The sequence below is a fragment of the Sycon ciliatum genome, chromosome 1 (assembly GCF_964019385.1).
Source record: "Sycon ciliatum chromosome 1, ocSycCili1.1, whole genome shotgun sequence".
Lineage (NCBI taxonomy): Eukaryota > Metazoa > Porifera > Calcarea > Leucosolenida > Sycettidae > Sycon > Sycon ciliatum.
In genome coordinates this window covers 89,078,879-89,098,914 of record NC_088643.1, presented here as the reverse complement: position 1 = coordinate 89,098,914, position 20,036 = coordinate 89,078,879, and the positions used below count along the sequence as shown (strand labels likewise).

The window sequence follows — 20,036 nt, the reverse complement described above, 5'->3', positions numbered from 1 at the left end:
GGAATTATCGGACGTAATTTTGAGCAATGCTCAAAGGAATTATCGGTAAAAATACGAGCATATTCCGCGGAGGCCTAATCCCCGGCCGGCCGCATACTAGATACTCGCGACTCGGCGCTTTTATTTCCGTTGTACACAGCTACACATACACAGTCGTAGACGTAGACGTAGCAGGAGACTAGACATCGATACTCGTACGTACGACCCTTCTTGGCCCTTCCTTCTTCTCTTTTTTTCATCGTTGCCACATGCTGTGGCCCTGTGGGCCGCATGGCATGGCCAAGGCCGGTCCGTCCCCAAGGTGTTTAGCACTATGGAGCTGTCACGGTAATTATGACAGACCTGCTATCTCATTCCTACTCTGAGTCTGAGAGACTGACAGTGACACAGTAACTGGTCCGAGTCCACAGATAGTGGTCCAGAACAGTGCGTAAGGAGAGGTGACGAAGTCTGTGAGCTCGGAGACTTATCGACTGGGGAACGATTAGCGCTAGCGGTGAGGATGGCTTCTGACATGGGAGCGAGACCTTCAGTTCCCTGGCAATTTGTTGTGAGCAGCAGCAAAGCTGTATGTGGAGAGCAGGCTGCCTTGAAAGGTGCACAACTGATCAGGGAGGCCATTTCTAAGAGAGGATCTTGCAACATCATTCTGGCGACGGGTTCCTCGCAGTTGGATGTAGGTCATGCACCAGCTGCAGCAGCACACATTAAAGACCTGATTTATGCTTCTTTGGGTGTATGGGAACACGTCGCAATGCCCGCCTGGGCGGCAAAAAATGACTGATTATTTGCCCCATCTTGCAACCGTCGCCACCATACCGTTACGCATTGCATCGTGCAAGAGTGCATAACCCCAAGAGTGTGCAACTCCTGATCTCGGAGCTATGGGTGCCCTGCGCGGCACACTGCCTGCATTTATGCATTACGTAGTGAAATAATGATCCAGCTGCCTGGATTTGAGTTTTCGTACTGCTTAGCCTCAACGATTTCACGTGCAACAGTGCAAGTTCAAAGGCAATGCCTGTGCGTGACGCATCACGTCACAAAACCATCCAAAGTCTCCCAAGGAAAGCGGATTTGGACGCAGGAAACCATAGCAGATCAATAATGACGCAATGACCCACAGTTCGTAGCTGCGTAATGTCACAGTAGGCAGTACCCGGTGGCGCCAGACCCCGGCATATGCAGAGCTGCATGGTCTAGGGCGTGTGTACTCTTGATTACACGTACATGTGTAACGCGTTTCCATGGGGACTGCAGGTGACTGCGGCTACCACAAGGCAATTATGGTTTTGCGCAGCTCGGCCGGGGAAATTGTATAGTACTATTTATTGCTGCAAGCACACGACTCTGCTGCTAAGCTAAAGAAGATAGAGCTGGAATGGACTCGGATGGAGAGCCAAGACAGTATAGCGTATTAAACTTGTAATTCCTTGGTCCTTTCTCTTTTGTGTAAGATAGAGCTGCATATGCTTTTCTAAGCCAATTGGGTGGCTGCTGATCTCAAGGTCTCCCTGGCCGGCCCGGGTAGATAGTCAAACGTGCAAGCAAGCTCAGAGCTGCCAAGACATGCATCAGTGGTATATGCGTGTGTTTCTACATAGCCGAGTATGGTATATTTACAGTTTGAAGAATTTATTTAACATCTCCTTGCTCGGCATGTGACTACCACCAAGAGTACATAAACCAGAGTGTGCAACTCGGGATGGTTCCTGTGGGAGCGTAATTCGTGCACTACGTCATTTCTGACGGCATGGTAAGCCACAGGTACGGTGAAAAGTTGCGTAACCAGTCGCGGTGGTGCAGTTCACTGAGTTTGTCCTGATTTCGGTTTTTTGAGACGGATAGCCTGGTGACTTTACTTGTCGGTGGATGTACGCAGCGTACACAGCAGGGAGTAGTACAATACAGTATTGTACTACTCCCTGGTACACAGTCACACAAAACACCGAAATCCTGAAACAGGACGTCTAAAATCAAGCAAACTTGGCTGATTTCCGGGCTATGAAACATGAAAATTCGAGCTGTACGCAAGTCGCGGCTTGGCTGACCTCATCAGGGTGACGTAGTGCACGAACTGCGCTGTTTCAGATCTGATATGCACAGTTGCACACTCTGGTTTATGTACTCTTGCTACCACTGATAGTGTTGACGAGTGAGGTACGAGAAGAAAGCAAAACTGTCTGGCCTGCCGGAATAGTAGAAATGGAATGCAAGGAGTATCGAAGAGCAATAGCACCTCCCCGGCTTAGTAGTGGATGCCTCTCAACATAGGACACCTCACGAGTTCACGTTCTTTTAGTCTCTACTGATCACAGTATCTCAATCAAACTTCAATGCATTCTATAATCAAGACATTGCCCTGTTTAGCCGGGCAGATCACGGCGTCTGGTCCCAGAGGCTTTTTTGGGGTTTAGGCGTTTCCACTGTACTTGTACTTGTACCCGCGTCATAGTCATAGTCATAGTCGACTGCTAGGGAGCACCACTGCAATGGTGTGCCCTACCTACAGCCAACCAATCGGGTGGATTATTCCATTCCTTTTTTTTCTCCTCTGGCAGGAAAATCGTTTTTCACAACTCAGTAATATACGTATGTAAGGTGCTGCTCTGGCAGTAAAATCCTATCGAGCGAGTCAAGTATGCGCCAGAAACAGTGCAGCCCTAGACCAGTGAACACTAGGCTGCGAAATGGTCCAGGGCGTACAAACTGGCCCGAGGCTCGCTCGATCAGATTTCATCGAGCAGCACTGTACGTCATGTGTGGACTCGATGTTGTCTGGTTGCCATGCTACATCCATGCTTGCTGCCCGCTGCAGATGCTAGAACACTTGGTGACGTCGGATGGTGTCGATTGGAACAAGGTGACTTGCTTTCATCTCGATGAGTACATTGGTCTGTCTGATGATCACCCAGCATCATTTGTAGGGTAAGTTTGATTGAAGAAAATATTTCACCCCAGGCCCAAAGAGTATGGCAAAGATGTGCACTTGTTCAGGCTAAAAACCAGCCACATTCACTGTACAAACAGCTCATATAACTGTAGCGGACATTGAAATCCGTTGAGAAGTCAAGCGGCCATGGGGCGCTGGCCTTGCAGCCGCGAGCACTGCCACTAGTGCCAGTCCATTTTTTTACAGCGTGTACGTGAATTGCCGTACATGTACACGCCAAAACAGTAAAGGGACTAAGGGCGCCGGCCCCGGATTATCATGTCCACAACAGTAGTAATCATTATTTCTAGCGTCACAATCAGTGACATGTACTAGTACTGTTAGTTACAGTAAAACCTGCCCTAACCGGACACTCTTGCCCTTGGTGCAGTGGAAACTGTCCTGGTATGACAGGATTCCGCTTGATCCAAAGATACACGTTTGATCCACAGCACTTTAGTGCATGAACATTGGTCCGGTCAATACAGGATTCCGCTTGGCACAGGGTCCGGCAAACAGAGATTTTACTGTATACAAAATTTCGGCAGTTCAATATCGGATATTCTCGACACCCACCCCAAACGCCAAAATTAAGCTGAAATGTCGAAAATCGTGAAATGCTGAAATTTTGCAGCGCCAAAATTTTGTATATTTCCAGTACATCACTACATGCATGCTCTTCAAAGTACCGGTAGTAAAAAAATGCGGCGGGTGGGACATAACTCTTTTATTTACCCTATGCAAAACATCTGCTAAGATACCATGCTTGTGTGGCTATGAATCTTTCTCCTGTGCACGAGAGCGTGACGATAGTAGAACGCTGGGGAAGGGCAATTCCAATACATGTACATGTAGGATTTACCGGGTGTTAGCGGCCGTCGTGAGTTCCCTGCGGGAACGGACACGATAATTTACTTTTTTTTTTACTATAGTACACAATAGCGAGAGTTCCCAGATTACCTGGGGTGCTCAGCGCCACAGGGATGGTCAAAATACTGAAGTACCAATACCTGCCTTTTTGGTGTACTATACATGTATACTTCGAAAAGTCTCTTGTACATGTATTTCTTTTCACAGGTATCTTAGGGAGCGTTTTTTGAACAAGCTGCCCACCAAACCTGCAGCTTTCCACTTCATCAACGGGTTGTCCAAGCCAGAAGTCACATGCAAACAACTTGGAAATGTAATCAAGCAGCATCAGATTGATGTTGCTTTCATCGGAATTGGTAAGTCTGATCTTTAACAGCCATAGTACAAGGATGCAAAGTCTCGATCTACCTGACCAGACTAACAGCGTATTCGGGTACAGTTTGAGGTCTGCTGCATGCCTTGGGAAGCTTATTTTAGTGACATCTGCTGGCTACTTCTAAGAACATACTGCTTGCAGGGATATTCTAATCAGATACTAGTACATGTACATGTATGTGCATGGACCCCATACACATCTATCGGTATATGATTTGGATATCCATCAGTGATTATTTTTAAAGTACAATGTAGTAATTATCTGACTTGCTGCATCTGATTGTCTCTCGGGTTTCAGGTGAGAATGGCCATTTGGCATTCAATGACCCGCCTGCTGATTTTGAAACCGAAGAGCCCTACATATCTGTCCAATTAGCGGAGTCTTGCCGAAAACAGCAGCTCGGCGAGGGTTGGTTCGCCACACTGGAAGAAGTTCCACAACAAGTGAGTGCGAGGTGACAGCTCATTCTCTCTACAACATCTATAAAGCCGTGTTGACTATTAAACTTGACTCATACGTATATAATATAACCCAGCAGTACACTTGTATGTGAAATATAAACCGACATACAAACCGAGGCGAAGCCGAGGTTTGTATGATGGTTTATATTTCACGCACAAGCGTACTAGTGGGATGTATTATACTTATGCTGACCTTCATACAAACTGACAGTCAACTTCTTCCTGTTTCTATGGTGGCGGTCTATATGGGGTTTGTATGAGGTATGAGGCTTATATGCCCAGTATAAGCCGCCAGCATGATGGGCAAGTTGACTGGAAGTTTGTATGAAAGGTCAGCATAAATATAGATATTAGGGAGGTTTTGCTCTAGGTAATTACGTGAATCCGTATGTCGTACGCGCCGGGGAGCGAGGGCAACTTTCATACGTAAATCTCCCTACGGATTTCCGTAGGAAAGCTCTTTCCTACGTTGGGTCCTCCGTAGGACTCTTTGAAATATTTTTCGCATTTTCCGGATTTATCCATGGCAACGTTCAAGCCGCGCGACACAGAAGGTACACACACCGTGCACCGTACACCACGTGCAAAATAAAATGGAAAACGGTTTCGGTTCTTGGTGCACGCGGTGGGCGCATGCAGCCAACGTGTCTCCAAAGCAACAAGGCATGTTTAGCAGTCGTAGAGAAATCACGTAGAACGAAACCCAACTGCGCTGATTTTTATGTATGAAAATTACGTGCAGTTCCTACGTTATTTTCATACGTAATTCCGTAGAGCGAAACCTCCCTATTAAAGGTTTTTGCTGCTTCTATGGCATGAAAGCAACAAGACGAACTACTTGCAGCTACCGGAATGAGTCTAACACATCGTGAATGTTTGAGATCTTGGTTCAAAAGAAGCTGAAAACAGGAGTTTCCCAGTGTTGAAGCCAATGATGATGGTTTCTGGATGGATACAGAAAAGAAACTCTGGAAAAAAAACATTCCTAGTCTATTGTGGTGGAATGCACCGGCGGCATTAACTTGACACTGGTTTCCATTCTGCTTTTCTCTAGGCCATTACCATGAGTATTCATCAAATCATGGCTGCACAACACCTTATTGTCACCGTCCCGGAGAAGGTAAGAGACTTTACATGGCCACCTGGCCATGCGAACTGGTGCAGCATTTTATTGTCCGGGCACTAGCCCCAAAGGCTGCTAAAATAGGAACATACGGGCAATCACCAGAATGCTGCGTAGCTCGTAGCTGATGAGGAATCATGCTGTGATATCCATGCTAAACATCACAGATATTAAAAAAGTTGAACTCGGATGGTGAGCCAATATAGCTATGATGAAGAAAGGAAAAGGACAAAATGTTACGAGTTATGATTATGGTTATTGGTTTGCGCCTTGGAGAAGTGTTGGAGCTAGGTGTCAGGTCGATGAATGTCTCAGTACCCCTTGTCAGTTTTGTGCCATTTTGTCGCACTCGCTGACTGTATAAGATCTGGTTACGTTGGTGGACAGTCATAACTCGTAACATTTTGTTCTTTTCCTTTCTTCATGATATTAAAAAAGGTTATAAATTAAGTTCCAAATGTACTTCAGAGCATGAGGTATACATGCGCATGTATTCGTTCTTTGTACAGTATTCACTCTTTTCTCATAGAAACAAGCAGGAATGCAGGAAGATATTAGCTTTTCGACCACTGCCTAGAAAACGCGTTCCTTGCAGTTTTCTGATACATTTTAACTTTTAGATACTGTAATTTCACAAATTTTCGGTGTACTTTTATTTTCGGTACTTTCGGTGCGTTTGTTTCATACCTAAAATTTCAATACACCGAATAAACACTAACACACATAATCCAATAGGGAACTGCTTCTCTGTACCGAACATTTCTGTTCACCTAACCTGGCCTGTTGCCCTCATACCGAAAATATTGAGCACCGAAAATTTCTGAAATTAGAGTATTTGGAAGGGAATGTCAGCCCTACTTCAAGTACATATATACATTGTACATTGACCTGGTAACGATATACAATTGTATCCCCCCCCCCCCCTTGTTTCGCCTTCTCTGATCCTTTGCTGCTGTAGCGAAAGGCTAAAGCTGTGCACGACACAATAATGGGAGAAGTGGACTCCAAAGTGCCAGCCACAATTCTCCAAAGGCACGCGCACTGCTACTTGTACCTGGATATTGACTCAACACGTGGCACGAGATATCAAGTCAGCATGGAGAAAACAATGGATTGACAACAGAGCGTATCGAGTGATTGGAAAAGATAGGAGTTCATTTATCTTATGCACTGACACACATGAGCGTCACCACACCCAGAGAAGCCAATGCAATATTGGACTGTGGTTGCTTGATACAATGGCGGGAAGCTGCTGCTACAAACGTTGACAGATTTCGAAACATAGCAATGAGAGTTTGAACTGTTCTGAATTTTCATTTGAGAATAATTCTCTGCTGGGTCCGAGAGAGGAGCAGGCTCAGAGATGAGCATTGCACAATCCAGCACAGTGCTGTGCTCCTTCGTACAGCTGGAGTTTTGCTGTCATGATGGTCTGATCAGGGGAGGCATCAGTCAAACTAGGGTTTCTAGCAGAGACAGAGGTTTGTTGTCAGAACCTACCGGTGCTCGGCTACGGACAGTTAGGCTGAATGATTACCACCGGCATTCTTCAGGTAGTGGATGGAACAGGCACTCGGACAGTGCAGAGCACGATGCTGACTTTGACTTATCAAATCTGCCCCGGACCAGTGAGCTGGGTAACCGCTCGCATATCCTATTGTGTCATTGTGTTACACGCATGGAAGACACACCATGGTCTTGCAGCACGCCGTGTTACGTTTTGCTGGAGCGATGCGCAGCAGCGATCTCTTGGCGAAACCGCTCATCATGAACATCTGCACAAGGGCCAGAGACAAACACCAGAAAGGGATAAGTACATTGACATTTAGACCACAGTCCTCAAGCATTGTGCGACTGCTGTCTCTAGGCTAGGACAGGTACATTGTACTGGTCTTGAACAGTGTGTAACTAAGCAAAAGCACAAGTTAAATAATAGGGAGGTTTCACTCTACGTAATTACTAGGGCTAAAACGAATGCTCAATGAAGCGAACAAATGTTCTTTTTCCGAATACATACGAAGCGAAGAATATTCCGAATATTCTAAACCATGCAATTTCCATGGACACCTAGTTTTATCCATGGTAACCATAGACCATTAACTGGCATACACCCCAATTACAAGAGAGACATTTGAAAAATCATTTGTCTTGCTGATTATAACACACCGAAAGAGGCAAGCCTACTTATATTTTGCACCAAATAAGCTTGATCGATGTCAAAAAGGCGAGTTTCTGTACATTTACGAATATTCCTATTCTACTTTAACGAAGAATATTCTTTTTCCGCCTTGCTTCGAATATTCGAATAATTCGAATATTCCTTTCAGCCCTAGTCATTACGTACTTCGAAGTACGAAAATAACGAAGGAACTGCACATAATTTTCATACGTGAAAATCCGCACTATTGGGTTTCGATCTATGTGATTTCTCCACGATCTGAAGCATGCCTTGCTACGTTGGAGACAGGTCGGCTGCATGCGCCCACCGTATGCACAACAAACTTAGACCATGCTCTTTATTTACTTGTACGGTAGTTTTCCACGCGCTGTACCTTGATTTCGCGCGGCTTGTTACTTTGCCTTAGATAAATCCGGAAAAAATATTTCAAAAAGTCCTACGGAGGACCGAACGTAGGAAAGCACTTTCCTATGGAATTCCGTAGAGTGATTTGCGTATGAAAGTTGCCCTCGCTCACCGGCTCGTACGACATACGAATTACGTAGAGCGGAACCTCCCTGATGAAGTACTTCGAAGAAAAGGAGACAAGCAAGGGAAGTGTGGCACGGCCCAACTGTCTTGGCTTACCGTCATCGTCCGCTGGTGTGTCATTTGACTCTGGCATCTCCTCCAGGTCAGCGCCAAGGTGAATACTGCGATCAACTGGTTTTGCCTCAACTGAAAACAAGACACAGAAGCCAAGAGTGTAAATGCACATAGACATACCAGTGCTGGTTCCCATTGCATGCTTTAAAAATCAGAAAAAGATGAGTGGAAAACTACACACAGTGTGCATCTCACAGAGCTGTGCCAGTGCTAGCAAAACGCAAGAATTGAGTACTTTGAAGTAACTACACACAGGGATGTTCGACACAGCTAGGACAGTATTTAAAAAATACACAAATGTGCAGAGCAATATACACAAAGACCGTAGGCGAAGGAATGATGAGCTGTAACTTAAAGCTGGGAGCCTGTCATGTATTACTATACTAGAGAGAGTACAAGATAAGGAACACTCTATTAGACACCAGTGCACAGCTGACCTTTCAGAGACGGGTCCAGAATAGTGTCACCGGCAGCTACTTCCGCACGGAACTTCTCAAACTCATCTCCACTGGACTTCTCTTTCTTGGATTCCTGCCACAGTAACAACACAGAGGAAAGCAGACTCGAGATACACTGCAAATAGCAGAGTGAAGCAATGCAAACATTTGAAGTACATGCAGCATGAAGTCGAATTCTAGAAGAGTACCTGAACGCCATAACAAGATAATGCTGGCTGGCATAGCAATGAAAGACTCCGTGTGGTGACAATGTCCACTAAAAAAACATCAGTGATACTGATGGGTGAGTTTGGAAAGTCTGAAGAAATGTTGAACGGTCTCTGCTGGCATGGCAGTTACACCATAGCTCAGTTGTTACTACAATGTAGAGCATCGCTGGCCTCAAACGAAGATCCCTGGTTCGAGTCCTGGTGGTGACAGTCAATTTTTTCTTCAGACCTTTCCCTTTTCCATTCTCTCAACTAGTGGATACTGATGGGATGATTCTTTACTTGTACTGCACTGCACTGTATGCAGACACAGGCATATGCACAACATGCACAAACCTGTTCCTGACGCAGTCGATCAATTTCTGGTTTGTAGTCCGTGTGGTACTCTTGAACTGCATCTTTCACAGCCGAAAAGAAGTCGCTGATACCGAGACCAGTAGCTGCGGACACTCCGACAGCCTGCAGGAAAGGAACAGTCATCAATAAAAAAAAGAAGACGATATCACACCATACGAATAAATCTTGCACACTGGGGAGTAAGACATGTTGCACTGGGCTCACAATCAACAACAGCACACGGCTACTTTTCTTACATTCTCACTTTGCTTGCCTAACATCCTCAGACGAGACCAGAAAAATCGAGATTCCAGGGCCAGCGTGCACTAAAATCGAGCCGGCGTAAGAAAGGGGAAGGGGAATTTCATAACTTAGAACCTTCCAAGTTGGAAGGCCATTGTTTAGCGCATTCCAGACGCGATGCAGCTAAGCATCAGGTCGTTGAATGTCAGTATCACATCAGTGTTGTGCTAATTGTTGCACATTCTGTCTCACCAATAATATCCTGCTTATATCCGTTAGTGTTGGACAAAACGGATAACTTGTAACTTATGGTCCTCTCTTAAAAAAAAAAGACAATTAAAAATCTGCCCGCCCAGACCAATCTCACATGGGTGCTTCCTGGAAATTTTCTTCGGCCTTGCCTTGGTGCCATAACTCATTGAAAATAGATACTCGTATTGTCTTGTGTAAAAGTCGGTCTCAGAAAGATGCCTGTTTCGAATACAAGCCTGGTTTTCAAGATGGACAGTTTCCACATAAGCCTGATTTTGGTGTTTACTGAAATACATGTACAGTCAAACCTCGTTAGGACGAACTTCAAGGGGTTGAACAAATTTGTTTGTCTTATCGGGAGTTCTTCTTATCCAGATCTGACAAAAAAAATCGATATGCATATCATATGGATTGTATTTACGACGTGAAGGTGCATACTGTGGTAAATGGGAAGCATTTATTCTCAGCATAAGCCAGAAACAGGCAATGTGCTACAATTCGTGACTGTGCTTCCATATACAAACAAATACATTACGATAAACCATAGATTGAATATGAGTGATTACGAGTGTGCATGTGAAGCACAGCATCTCAACATCCATACTTTACAAAAAAGGTCACGGGTAGTGTGAGACTCGGTCGGAGCCAGTGGAGGCCGAGTTTTCCGCATCCGCAGGAACGCCACTACCCTCTACGGATCAACGCCCCCACCTGAAAAATTCACCGACTTACGTTGCTCACTGATCAAATAATTATGCAATCTTTCCTCTGCTAGCTAGCTGCTGTCTTCCCCAAGAAGCTAAGGACCTTTCTTCCCTCCGCCTTTTTAAGAGCCTTGTCGCGCCTTGACTTTGATTTTGTGTTTCTGATCCATGCCGGTTCCTTTTTCTTCTCCTCCCCTTCTCCCTGCCTTGCCGTGGTTGGCTAACACCCTCTCTCTTTGTATTGGCCGGTGTTCTCACTGTGCTATGAGATGCTGTAATAAATAAATAAATAAATAAACGCTCTTTTGACTTTGCTTCACAAAACACTTCACAACTCAATCAACGACGCGAACAGTGTACGCTGAAGCTTGGCCTAGAAAGCACGCACGTTAGTGCGTCTACTACGATTCACTACGTAGATCTATGTACTGTAGCGGACATGGAAATCCAGTCGATTGACCCAGGCCGGCGCCCTCAGCGCGTACAGAACGCTGCGTGCAGTTCACAGTCTAGTCGACTACGACTCGAGTATGAGTAGTCGAGTCATGTTGATCCGATGCGACCAGCGCGCTTCAGCGCATAATGCATGTGTTTACCGCTTATCCACGGCTGCATGGCCAGCGCCGCTAGACGTGCAACCAGATCTCCATGTCCATGACAGTACGTACAATCAATGTATGGACCCCCGGCTATCGAAAAAAGAAAGAAAAAAAGACAGCCAGCGCACGCACCCAAAGTTCATACTACGCGCTGATTTTATTCAAATCACACTTGAAAATAGTTCGTCTTCGCGAAAGTTCGCCATACAGGAGTTCGTCGTAAACGAATAATTTTAACTGGATATGATGCCTGGCCAACCATAGGATTGGCCCTAGTTCGTACTAATGGAAAGTTCGCCTTATCAGTGTTCGTCCTAACGAGGTTTGACTGTACCAGGTTTGACAAAATGCAGATGTGAAGAGAAGCCCACCCCTGACATAGGCTTCGACTGGAATATGCCAGGCCTTTATACGCGACTTAACAGTAGCACCTACATGTACTAAACACATCAATAGAGAAGAAAGGAAAGCACACACAGTACAAAAAGAACTAGTACCCTCAAATTCTTGTAGAACTCATCCAGCACCAGGCTCATCGATCGCGCCATTCCCGACACATACGATGTTTCCTAAATCACAAGACACAACAGTGAAAATACAAGGATAAGAACGCTGAAAAGGGTGATGCCAGTGCAGTTGCAAATATTGACCATGGTAATTTTGAATCACCTGCATACATAGTACATACGACACTTTTCAAATGTAATTCTAGGTTTAAAGCTTGAACTTTTGAAAGCAATTCCCCTTTTTAGTGTTTTTAAAAGGCATATGCATGTATAAGCTCTGAATATCTTTAGGTACATGATTATTTTCAGGCGCCTGAAGCCATATAGGTCGTAGGTAAAGATGCATGTCTCCAACAGTTCATGTTACACAGTCTCTGAACACCATCAGCAAGATATAATGTGATAGCACCCAGCAGAGCAGGCATCCAGTGCCAGAGCCTGTTCTCTGAAATGCACACTCCGCTGACACATTGCGACCAATCTCTAGTCAGTTCAACAGCAAGTCCAACAATTATAGTACTGAGGCTTGTCAAAAAACCCATCTGCAAGCTGTTGCATCCTGCACGCCGTATCTGGACATAGCAACACGTGCGATTGACATGTGATTCGCAACTGACACTTACATTCTCCAGGGCTAGTTGGTAGGCCTCAAAGTCATTCATCCAGTCAATTGCAAACCGATGGTCAACTCGATCGCTCTACGACAAAGGGAGACACATGACAACAATACTAATTTTACTGGACGCAGTGGCAACCATCGCAGAATCTCCGCAATGCAGAACAAACCGCAATGTCTGGTAAACACCAAGAAGCAATGGTGACGGTAGCAGCAGCAGCAGCACCATCACCATCCTCAGCAGCAGCACTAATACAAGGGTCCAATGAGTCAGTATGGCTAGGGTATGCACCTGAAGTATTACACGGTCACTTCTCTTTCATATCGGAAAGAAGGAGGGAAGAAACCCAGCACCAATGGCAAAAAGAAAGTCACTTTGTGCTGGAGATCAGAATCTACGAAGAGAGCTTGCACTTAGATGGAGTGAATGCTCCTTCAAGGAAGCATTTTCTGGATGTGACCAACACACAGTGAGATCCAAAGAGAAACTGTAATCTCCTTCAAGACACATGTGACAAGAAACGGAGACTCCCTCGATTTAGGCTAAGGCCTGTGGAGAATCCATTAATACAAATACAAAATGTCAATTGTAGGCACTGCTCGGCTACAGTACCGGTATACATGCATGCCATGGAATAATCATCACCAGCAACATACCTTGTTAAGTGCAATAATGAAGGGTAGCTTGGTCTTGTACAGTATGCTGCATGGCAAAGGTGCAAAAAGGAAGACACACAAATTCAGCAAGATTTTCTCTCTCTCTCTCTCTCTCTCTCTCATTCTCTCCTCTCATTAATGCATTCTCTCCCTCCACCCCCCCCCCCCCCCCCACACACACACATACACACACACGTACACATACACACACACACGTACACACACACACACACACACACACACACACACACACACACACACACGTACATACAAACATGGAAGACATGAATTAGGTTGCTGTACGTACCTGCATGCATACAGCATGTTGGACATGAACGTGACTGGATTGGTGCTCCTCTCCGTATCCATCACATACACCACCACCGTTGGCAACAAGGATCCCTGCATAAGACAAAGCCACAGCAATCAACACAGAGCTTCACCACCTTGGACAGCAGTTATCAGAGGGCTGTATTCATCTATGTGGATTATGTGATTCATTCCATGATTCCACCCGCTGTGGTGTAGTCCATGTGGATCGTGTGATTCACTCCACCCTCTGTGGTTTATTCTCACAACAAGCAGACAGCAGCTGCATTGCACTTACTAGAGACTCGGTGATGATTGTGCCCGATGCAGACCAGGTGAAGACCTCGATCTGTCCAGGAGTATCAATAATTACACACTCGCTTTCTGGGGCTCGTTTCTTGACAAAGTCCAACACCTGCGACGAGCAGAGACACACAACACAGAAAAGCACTTTAAAAGGTACTGGCTTACACACCAGCCTCAGCCAATTGAAAGCACACGTATTGTGAACAGAAACAATGCACTGTGAAACAAGGGTGAAATGATGATATGCTTAAAAATAGTAAAACCAGGAGAGAGAGAGAGAGAGAGAGAGAGAGAGAGAGAGAGAGAGAGAGAGAGAGAGAGAGAGAGAGAGAGAGAGAGAGAGAGAGATAGGTACCGTAAAATTCCGTAAATAAGCCCACCCTAAATAACGCCCATGTCCGATAATAAGCCCAGGTTTAGGCGGTGTACACTTCAAGTCCGTTTTAGCGTCCATGCCCGAAATAAGCTCAGGGCGTAAAGTGGACTCAAAATGACCAGCGTGCGAGCGTGCGTTCGCGTACAAACTGTAAAGTGGACTCAAATTTTGTGGTTTGATGTACCTGTACCGCGCTCAGTGTTAATGGTGGTTCACTGAAACTAGTCTGATCTTCTGCCGATTGCGTCCGAAATAACGCCCTGCCCCAAAATAAGCCCATGCCCAAATATACGCCCGGTTTTGACGCTCTGCAAAGTATACGCCCGGGGCTTATTAACGGAATTTTACGGAGTAGATAGATAGATAGAGAGAGAGAGAGAGAGAGAGAGAGAGAGAGAGAGAGAGAGAGAGAGAGAGAGAGAGAGAGAGAGAGAGAGAGAGAGAGAGAGAGAGAGAGAGAGAGAGAGAGAGAGAGAGAGAGAGAGAGAGAGAGAGAGAGAGAGAGAGAGAGAGAGAGAGAGAGAGAGAGAGAGAGAGAGAGAGAGAGATAGAGAGAGAAGAGAGAGAGAGAGAGAGAGAGAGAGAGAGAGAGAGAGAGAGAGAGAGAGAGAGAGAGAGAGAGAGAGAGAGAGAGACAGAGACGTACTTAGACATGTAACTCTGAGCTTAACACTCTAAGCAATCATTCATCAAGTTTCTTTCCCTCTCTCCACCCCCATTGTAAGAGCAAGCTCCACTTCAAGTTGTTGAGCACTCTTCGTTTGGTGGGGGACTCAGCTTGTGTTGTCCTATTGCGTTGTCCTTCTACTTAAATCATAGTAAAGAGAAAACACTAGGCAATGTGCCTGGACCTTGAACTCACCTCACCAAAACGAGTTGCAAACAAATTCAAGGATGTCATTATTCCACCATTGGGACCCAGGCTATACCTGGAGACACAAGATAACACAGTGTTAACCTCTTTAGCACGACGCTACCTGAGCGCGCCCCACGACAACACCTGTAAAAGTCGCATTTTCCCATGAAAGTACTAGCTGCTCAAGGATCGATAACTTTACCTTCCCTTGGACGAATTCCACGATCTTGAGCTTCCTGGAAAGGTCTTGAGACGTGTGACAAACTGGTGTCAAACCTAGCTCGGGAAAACCCCGTGCTAGAGTCTGGCAAACTTCATCCACGCGCTCGACAGACTTGAGCACGGCCAAGACTAACCAAGCTCAAATATTCAGCTGCCATTTCGGTCTCCTTGCTCGTATCGAGCTCAAATTTTTGTGAGGACTCACGGGATCCACTACCATCATTTGAATCTTGTTTCCATGGCAGCAGGTAGCGCACAAATGATCCATGATGGAAAATACGCGTTCTGCAGACTGCGCAAAAAAATCGAGTTGAAATTTGCCGTGTCGAGTCGCATATCTCAACAACCGGTTGTCGCATCGCTTCGGCGATTGTTTGTATCGCCAGCTGAGAGTTTTCTCTTGCAGATACATGTTTCGATTGTGAGAATCGACCAAGTATTGAGTGAGTTACGATAGTTTGAACAAGTCACAATGGACTCAACACCCCACGACTATGAGATGCAGGTTCACTGCACAGTGTACAGCGCGCGTCGTACTAGTACGACGGCCGTGGGGCATGCAACTCATGTGCGTCGTACTAGTACGACGCTCGCGCTAAACGGGTTAATATGCAATGGAACAAGAGAAACAATGGCGTCAGGGAGGGCTTTTCCACACACACACACACACACACACACACACACACACAACACACTCACACACCACCCACCCACCCACCCACCCACCCACCCACCCACCCACCCACCCACCCACCCACCCACCCACCCACCCACCCACCCACCCACCCACCCACCCACCCACCCACCCCCCCCCACCCACCCACCCACCCACCCCCACCCACCCACCCACCCACCCACCCACCCACCCACCCACCCACCCACCCACCCCCCCACCCACCCACCCCCACCCACCCACCCACCCACCCACCCACCCACCCACCCACCCACCCCCCACCCCACCCACCCCACCCACCCACCCACCCACCCACCCCACCCACCCACCCACCCACCCACCCACCCACCCACCCACCCACCCACCCACCCACCCACCCACCCACCCACCCACCCACCCACCCACCCACCCACCCACCCACCCACCCACCCACCCACCCACCCACCCACCCACCCACCCACCCACCCACCCACCCACCCACCCACCCACCCACCCACCCACCCACCCACCCACCCACCCACCCACCCACCCACCCACCCACCCACCCACCCACCCACCCACCCACCCACCCACCCACCCACCCACCCACCCACCCACCCACCCACCCACCCACCCACCCACCCACCCACCCACCCACCCACCCACCCACACACACACACACACACACACACACACACACACACACACACACACACACACACACACACACACACACACACACACACACACACACACACACACACACACACACACACACACACACACACACACACACACACACACACACACACACACACACACACACACACACACACACACACACACACACACACACACACACACACACACACACACACACACACACACACACACACACACACACACACACACACACACACACACACACACACACACACACACACACACACACACACACACACACACACACACACACACACACACACACACACACACACACACACACACACACACACACACACACACACACACACACACACACACACACACACACACACACACACACACACACACACACACACACACACACACACACACACACACACACACACACACACACACACACACACACACACACACACACACACACACACACACACACACACACACACACACACACACACACACACACACACACACACACACACACACACACACACACACACACACACACACACACACACACACACACACACACACACAAGAAGACTCTGAATCAAACATGTCTCAGGCTAAGTAAACTACAATATCCTAGGGAAACTCCTCGTGAGATATACATGTGTAAAGTACATGTAGTAACTGCACTCGGGCTACACTCCGGCTAAAGGCCAGAGGTGTGGGGTGACAAATCGGAGTGAAAATAAACGGGAAGTTTTCATTATAATTATCACATGCAATCTGATATTGAATTACATGTGCTGGATTTTCATTGACTGTCAGTGACAATGAACTCCCCGTTTTGGAGTCTATGAGACAACCATGAGAGTGAATCTACAGCACTTACTGTTTCATGACTGACTTGTAGTTGACCGTATCTCGAATGTCTAGAGAAAAACAAACACAGTAGTTTATCGGAAACAGAGTTGGGTAGCTGACAGTAAGTTTAATTTATCAACGTTTTAAAACACACGGTGATCAGGACAATCAAGTTTTAATCTGCCCCGATAGTTCAAGTCCTCAGGATTGTAGGGAAGTAGTTCTTTCCCAATATGGGATGAAAGAAAGTTCACCAAATGAGGAAAACCCTTTCTAAAATGCCAACAAGTTTAGTTGGACCCATTCATCACGTGTAATTGGCTGCTCAGTGATCATGCATATATTTGTGTATGCAGAAGTATAAGAGTTCATTGAAGTGTGAACTCCCAAATTTGCGTAGGGTATCATCACTATTAAATAAATATTGTGACTTAGGGGCCGTCCGCAAATATCGAACTTTTTTCACCAAACGAATTATTTTAGTTTAGACCCAACCCCTCCCTCCCTCCCCCTCAGAACGTAAAAATTGTTGACATATACAATGCATATACAACAAAACCCGCAAGTGTGTAACTGCTCCTATGGCCATGTACATGTATCGAACTTTTCTGAAACGAAATTGGTCAACCCCCTCCCACCCCATAACGAAATTATTTCGTTTCGTGAAAAAAGTTCGATAATTGTGGACGACCCCTTAGACAGCCCAGGACCAAACACACCCATACAGAACTGTCAATCGTTTGATGACGTACACACAATGTGGTATGTGGTGAATACGATTGGTCACTGCTACATGGTGTAAGAGGTGTATGTCCAAGCCACAAGACTGACAGTACGTGCATGACGTATTTCAATTCAATCGTCATCTTCACTGGACTGCTTCAACTCAGTTAGTTCTTCAGTGGAGAGGAAATACCGGAAAGGAAATTTTGTCTTCAAAAAGAAGTACTTGTAAACATTATCTTCTTTCGTGCGTAAGTCTGCAGACTCTCTGTCCACATACATAGCCCCGGCTTCCATTGCTGGAAATGTTACATGCAGACAGCTTATTAAAAGACATCCAATCACAAGCATACCAATATTGACAGGAAAAGGCACCTCCAGAACAGCTGGATCCAGGTTGATAACGTAGGGTTGCTTGCCACGAGCAGAGACGTCAGCTGTCAAGCGCTAAACCAGTCAACAAACCACAACAGCAAGAAGCACGTTAAAGGGGAAGTTAATTAAGCCTAAAATCAACTTTTCACCAGTTGTAGTCTTCGGGGTGCTGAGTCGAATGGTCTTGGTCCGAGGAAGCTGAGACGCTCCCTTACTACTTTATTCCCAATCGAACTCGCGCACTTCCACCGAAACTGGGTGACTGCGCCCTAATAGATGGGGATTTGTATGCAAAATGTCACTAAAAGCGCCATTTCGTTCTTATAAAAGCACGGATGACCGCGATTGGCCCACATGTTGTCTTTTGGACGCTGAGTCGCCTGGTTTTGGTCCGAAAAGGCTGCGATGCAGCGTTCCTCCTTTATTCCCAATCGAACATGGTTGAACAAGCGGTCACGTGCTCCTGCGTACACCAGTCACCTGGGTACCGTGCCTGCAGGGTACTTACTTACAGCCTGTTTGACCTTTTTTGGGTGCAGTCCTGTCACTCGAGTTGAACCTTGGGCCTGCTGGCGCGGTGACCAGGTGACTTGGGCACGCAGGAGCATTGAACTGGTGCTTCTTATTTCCGCACTCCAAAAACCGTCTCTGCACTGCGATTCAAATTCAAACTTACATTACACCAAATTTTTGGGCCAGTGAGAAGTGAAGTTTCCTAAATGTGTAAATGGCTGCGTTGGAGTTTGCGGACAATTAGAAAACGTTAAGAGCACCATAATTTAATCACGCGGGTACGGTAAATCCATTCAGTTGTCATAAATTTCTCTAACTCTTTTCTATTCAGCTCAATTGATCCGGATCTAAATGAATATGATTCATCCATTAGAATACTTGCCGCCCAATTAAAAGAGAAAAAAAAGAATTGTACACAGTGCTCCATAATTCCAGCCAGCATCCTCATTTGCTGCTACATGTTGTACTGTTAGTCTGTAAGAACGTGTCACATTTTATTTTTTGCAACAAGGGAACTGAAACAAACAAGTAACGTGCCATCGCTAACAATTACTTCGCCCTTGGGCTTATCATGTCTGGAAAATGTTTTATCCGAAATTTTTCAATAGACAGAAAAAGAGATTACCTGCACGAGAGTCGTTTTACCGGAGCCAGCCATTCCAAGCACTAAGATGCATGCTGTATCTGCCTTTGGAGCATCACTGCTCTCACCTCCACCCGTTGCCATTCTCAGCCAAGACGAATCAAAACTAGTCCTTCACAAACCCAAACTTATCATGTCACAACAATGTACAGCACAACAAAATCCATTCAAAAAATCAAGCATATGCAAGGATATTTTTTAAAAATTTCGAAAAAGACGTCTGATCGAAAAATCAAGACGTCGTGTTGGGTCGATTTTTTGCGGGCTGCGCTGAGCTGAGCTGCTATCGTCGTGTACCATGGTGTACAGGTTTTTTTTTTTTTTTTAACTTCGTTTTACTTCGCAAAATCCAAACGGGA

The 20,036-nt window shown here is 46.3% G+C and overlaps 2 protein-coding genes across 2 annotated transcripts; one reads left to right on the top strand and one right to left on the bottom strand.

Moving 5' to 3' along the window:
* Positions 1 to 182: 182 nt before the first annotated feature.
* LOC135806281 (glucosamine-6-phosphate deaminase-like) lies at positions 183 to 7,078 on the top strand. The gene is made up of 6 exons (XM_065320441.1): positions 183 to 676; positions 2,819 to 2,928; positions 4,010 to 4,158; positions 4,476 to 4,621; positions 5,694 to 5,759; positions 6,721 to 7,078. The coding sequence occupies exons 1-6, from the start codon at positions 503 to 505 to the stop codon at positions 6,877 to 6,879; spliced, it is 804 nt and encodes a 267-aa protein (XP_065176513.1). The 5' UTR covers positions 183 to 502; the 3' UTR covers positions 6,880 to 7,078.
* On the bottom strand, positions 6,824 to 19,854 carry LOC135806277 (GPN-loop GTPase 1-like). The gene is made up of 13 exons (XM_065320440.1): positions 19,660 to 19,854; positions 18,500 to 18,593; positions 17,452 to 17,491; positions 15,020 to 15,086; positions 13,774 to 13,890; positions 13,474 to 13,568; positions 13,167 to 13,212; positions 12,517 to 12,591; positions 11,885 to 11,956; positions 9,590 to 9,712; positions 9,024 to 9,117; positions 8,569 to 8,658; positions 6,824 to 7,537 (listed from the first exon to the last, which is right to left on the bottom strand). Exons 1-13 carry the CDS (start codon positions 19,759 to 19,761, stop codon positions 7,476 to 7,478), a joined length of 1,077 nt encoding a protein of 358 aa, XP_065176512.1. The 5' UTR covers positions 19,762 to 19,854; the 3' UTR covers positions 6,824 to 7,475.
* Positions 19,855 to 20,036: the final 182 nt, after the last annotated feature.

Excerpts from the sequence above, each read along its gene's own strand:
- LOC135806277 (XM_065320440.1), bottom strand. The coding sequence starts at position 19,761 with ATGGCAACGGGTGGAGGTGAGAGCAGTGATGCTCCAAAGGCAGATACA. Across the intron at positions 18,594-19,659 it reads GTAAAACGACTCTCGTGCAG|CGCTTGACAGCTGACGTCTC; the intron begins GTAATCTCTTTT and ends TGACTGGTTTAG. Across the intron at positions 11,957-12,516 it reads ACCAACTAGCCCTGGAGAAT|GAAACATCGTATGTGTCGGG; the intron begins GTAAGTGTCAGT and ends CTTGTGATTTAG.
- LOC135806281 (XM_065320441.1), top strand. The coding sequence starts at position 503 with ATGGCTTCTGACATGGGAGCGAGACCTTCAGTTCCCTGGCAATTTGTT. Across the intron at positions 4,159-4,475 it reads TGTTGCTTTCATCGGAATTG|GTGAGAATGGCCATTTGGCA; the intron begins GTAAGTCTGATC and ends CTCGGGTTTCAG. Across the intron at positions 4,622-5,693 it reads TGGAAGAAGTTCCACAACAA|GCCATTACCATGAGTATTCA; the intron begins GTGAGTGCGAGG and ends GCTTTTCTCTAG.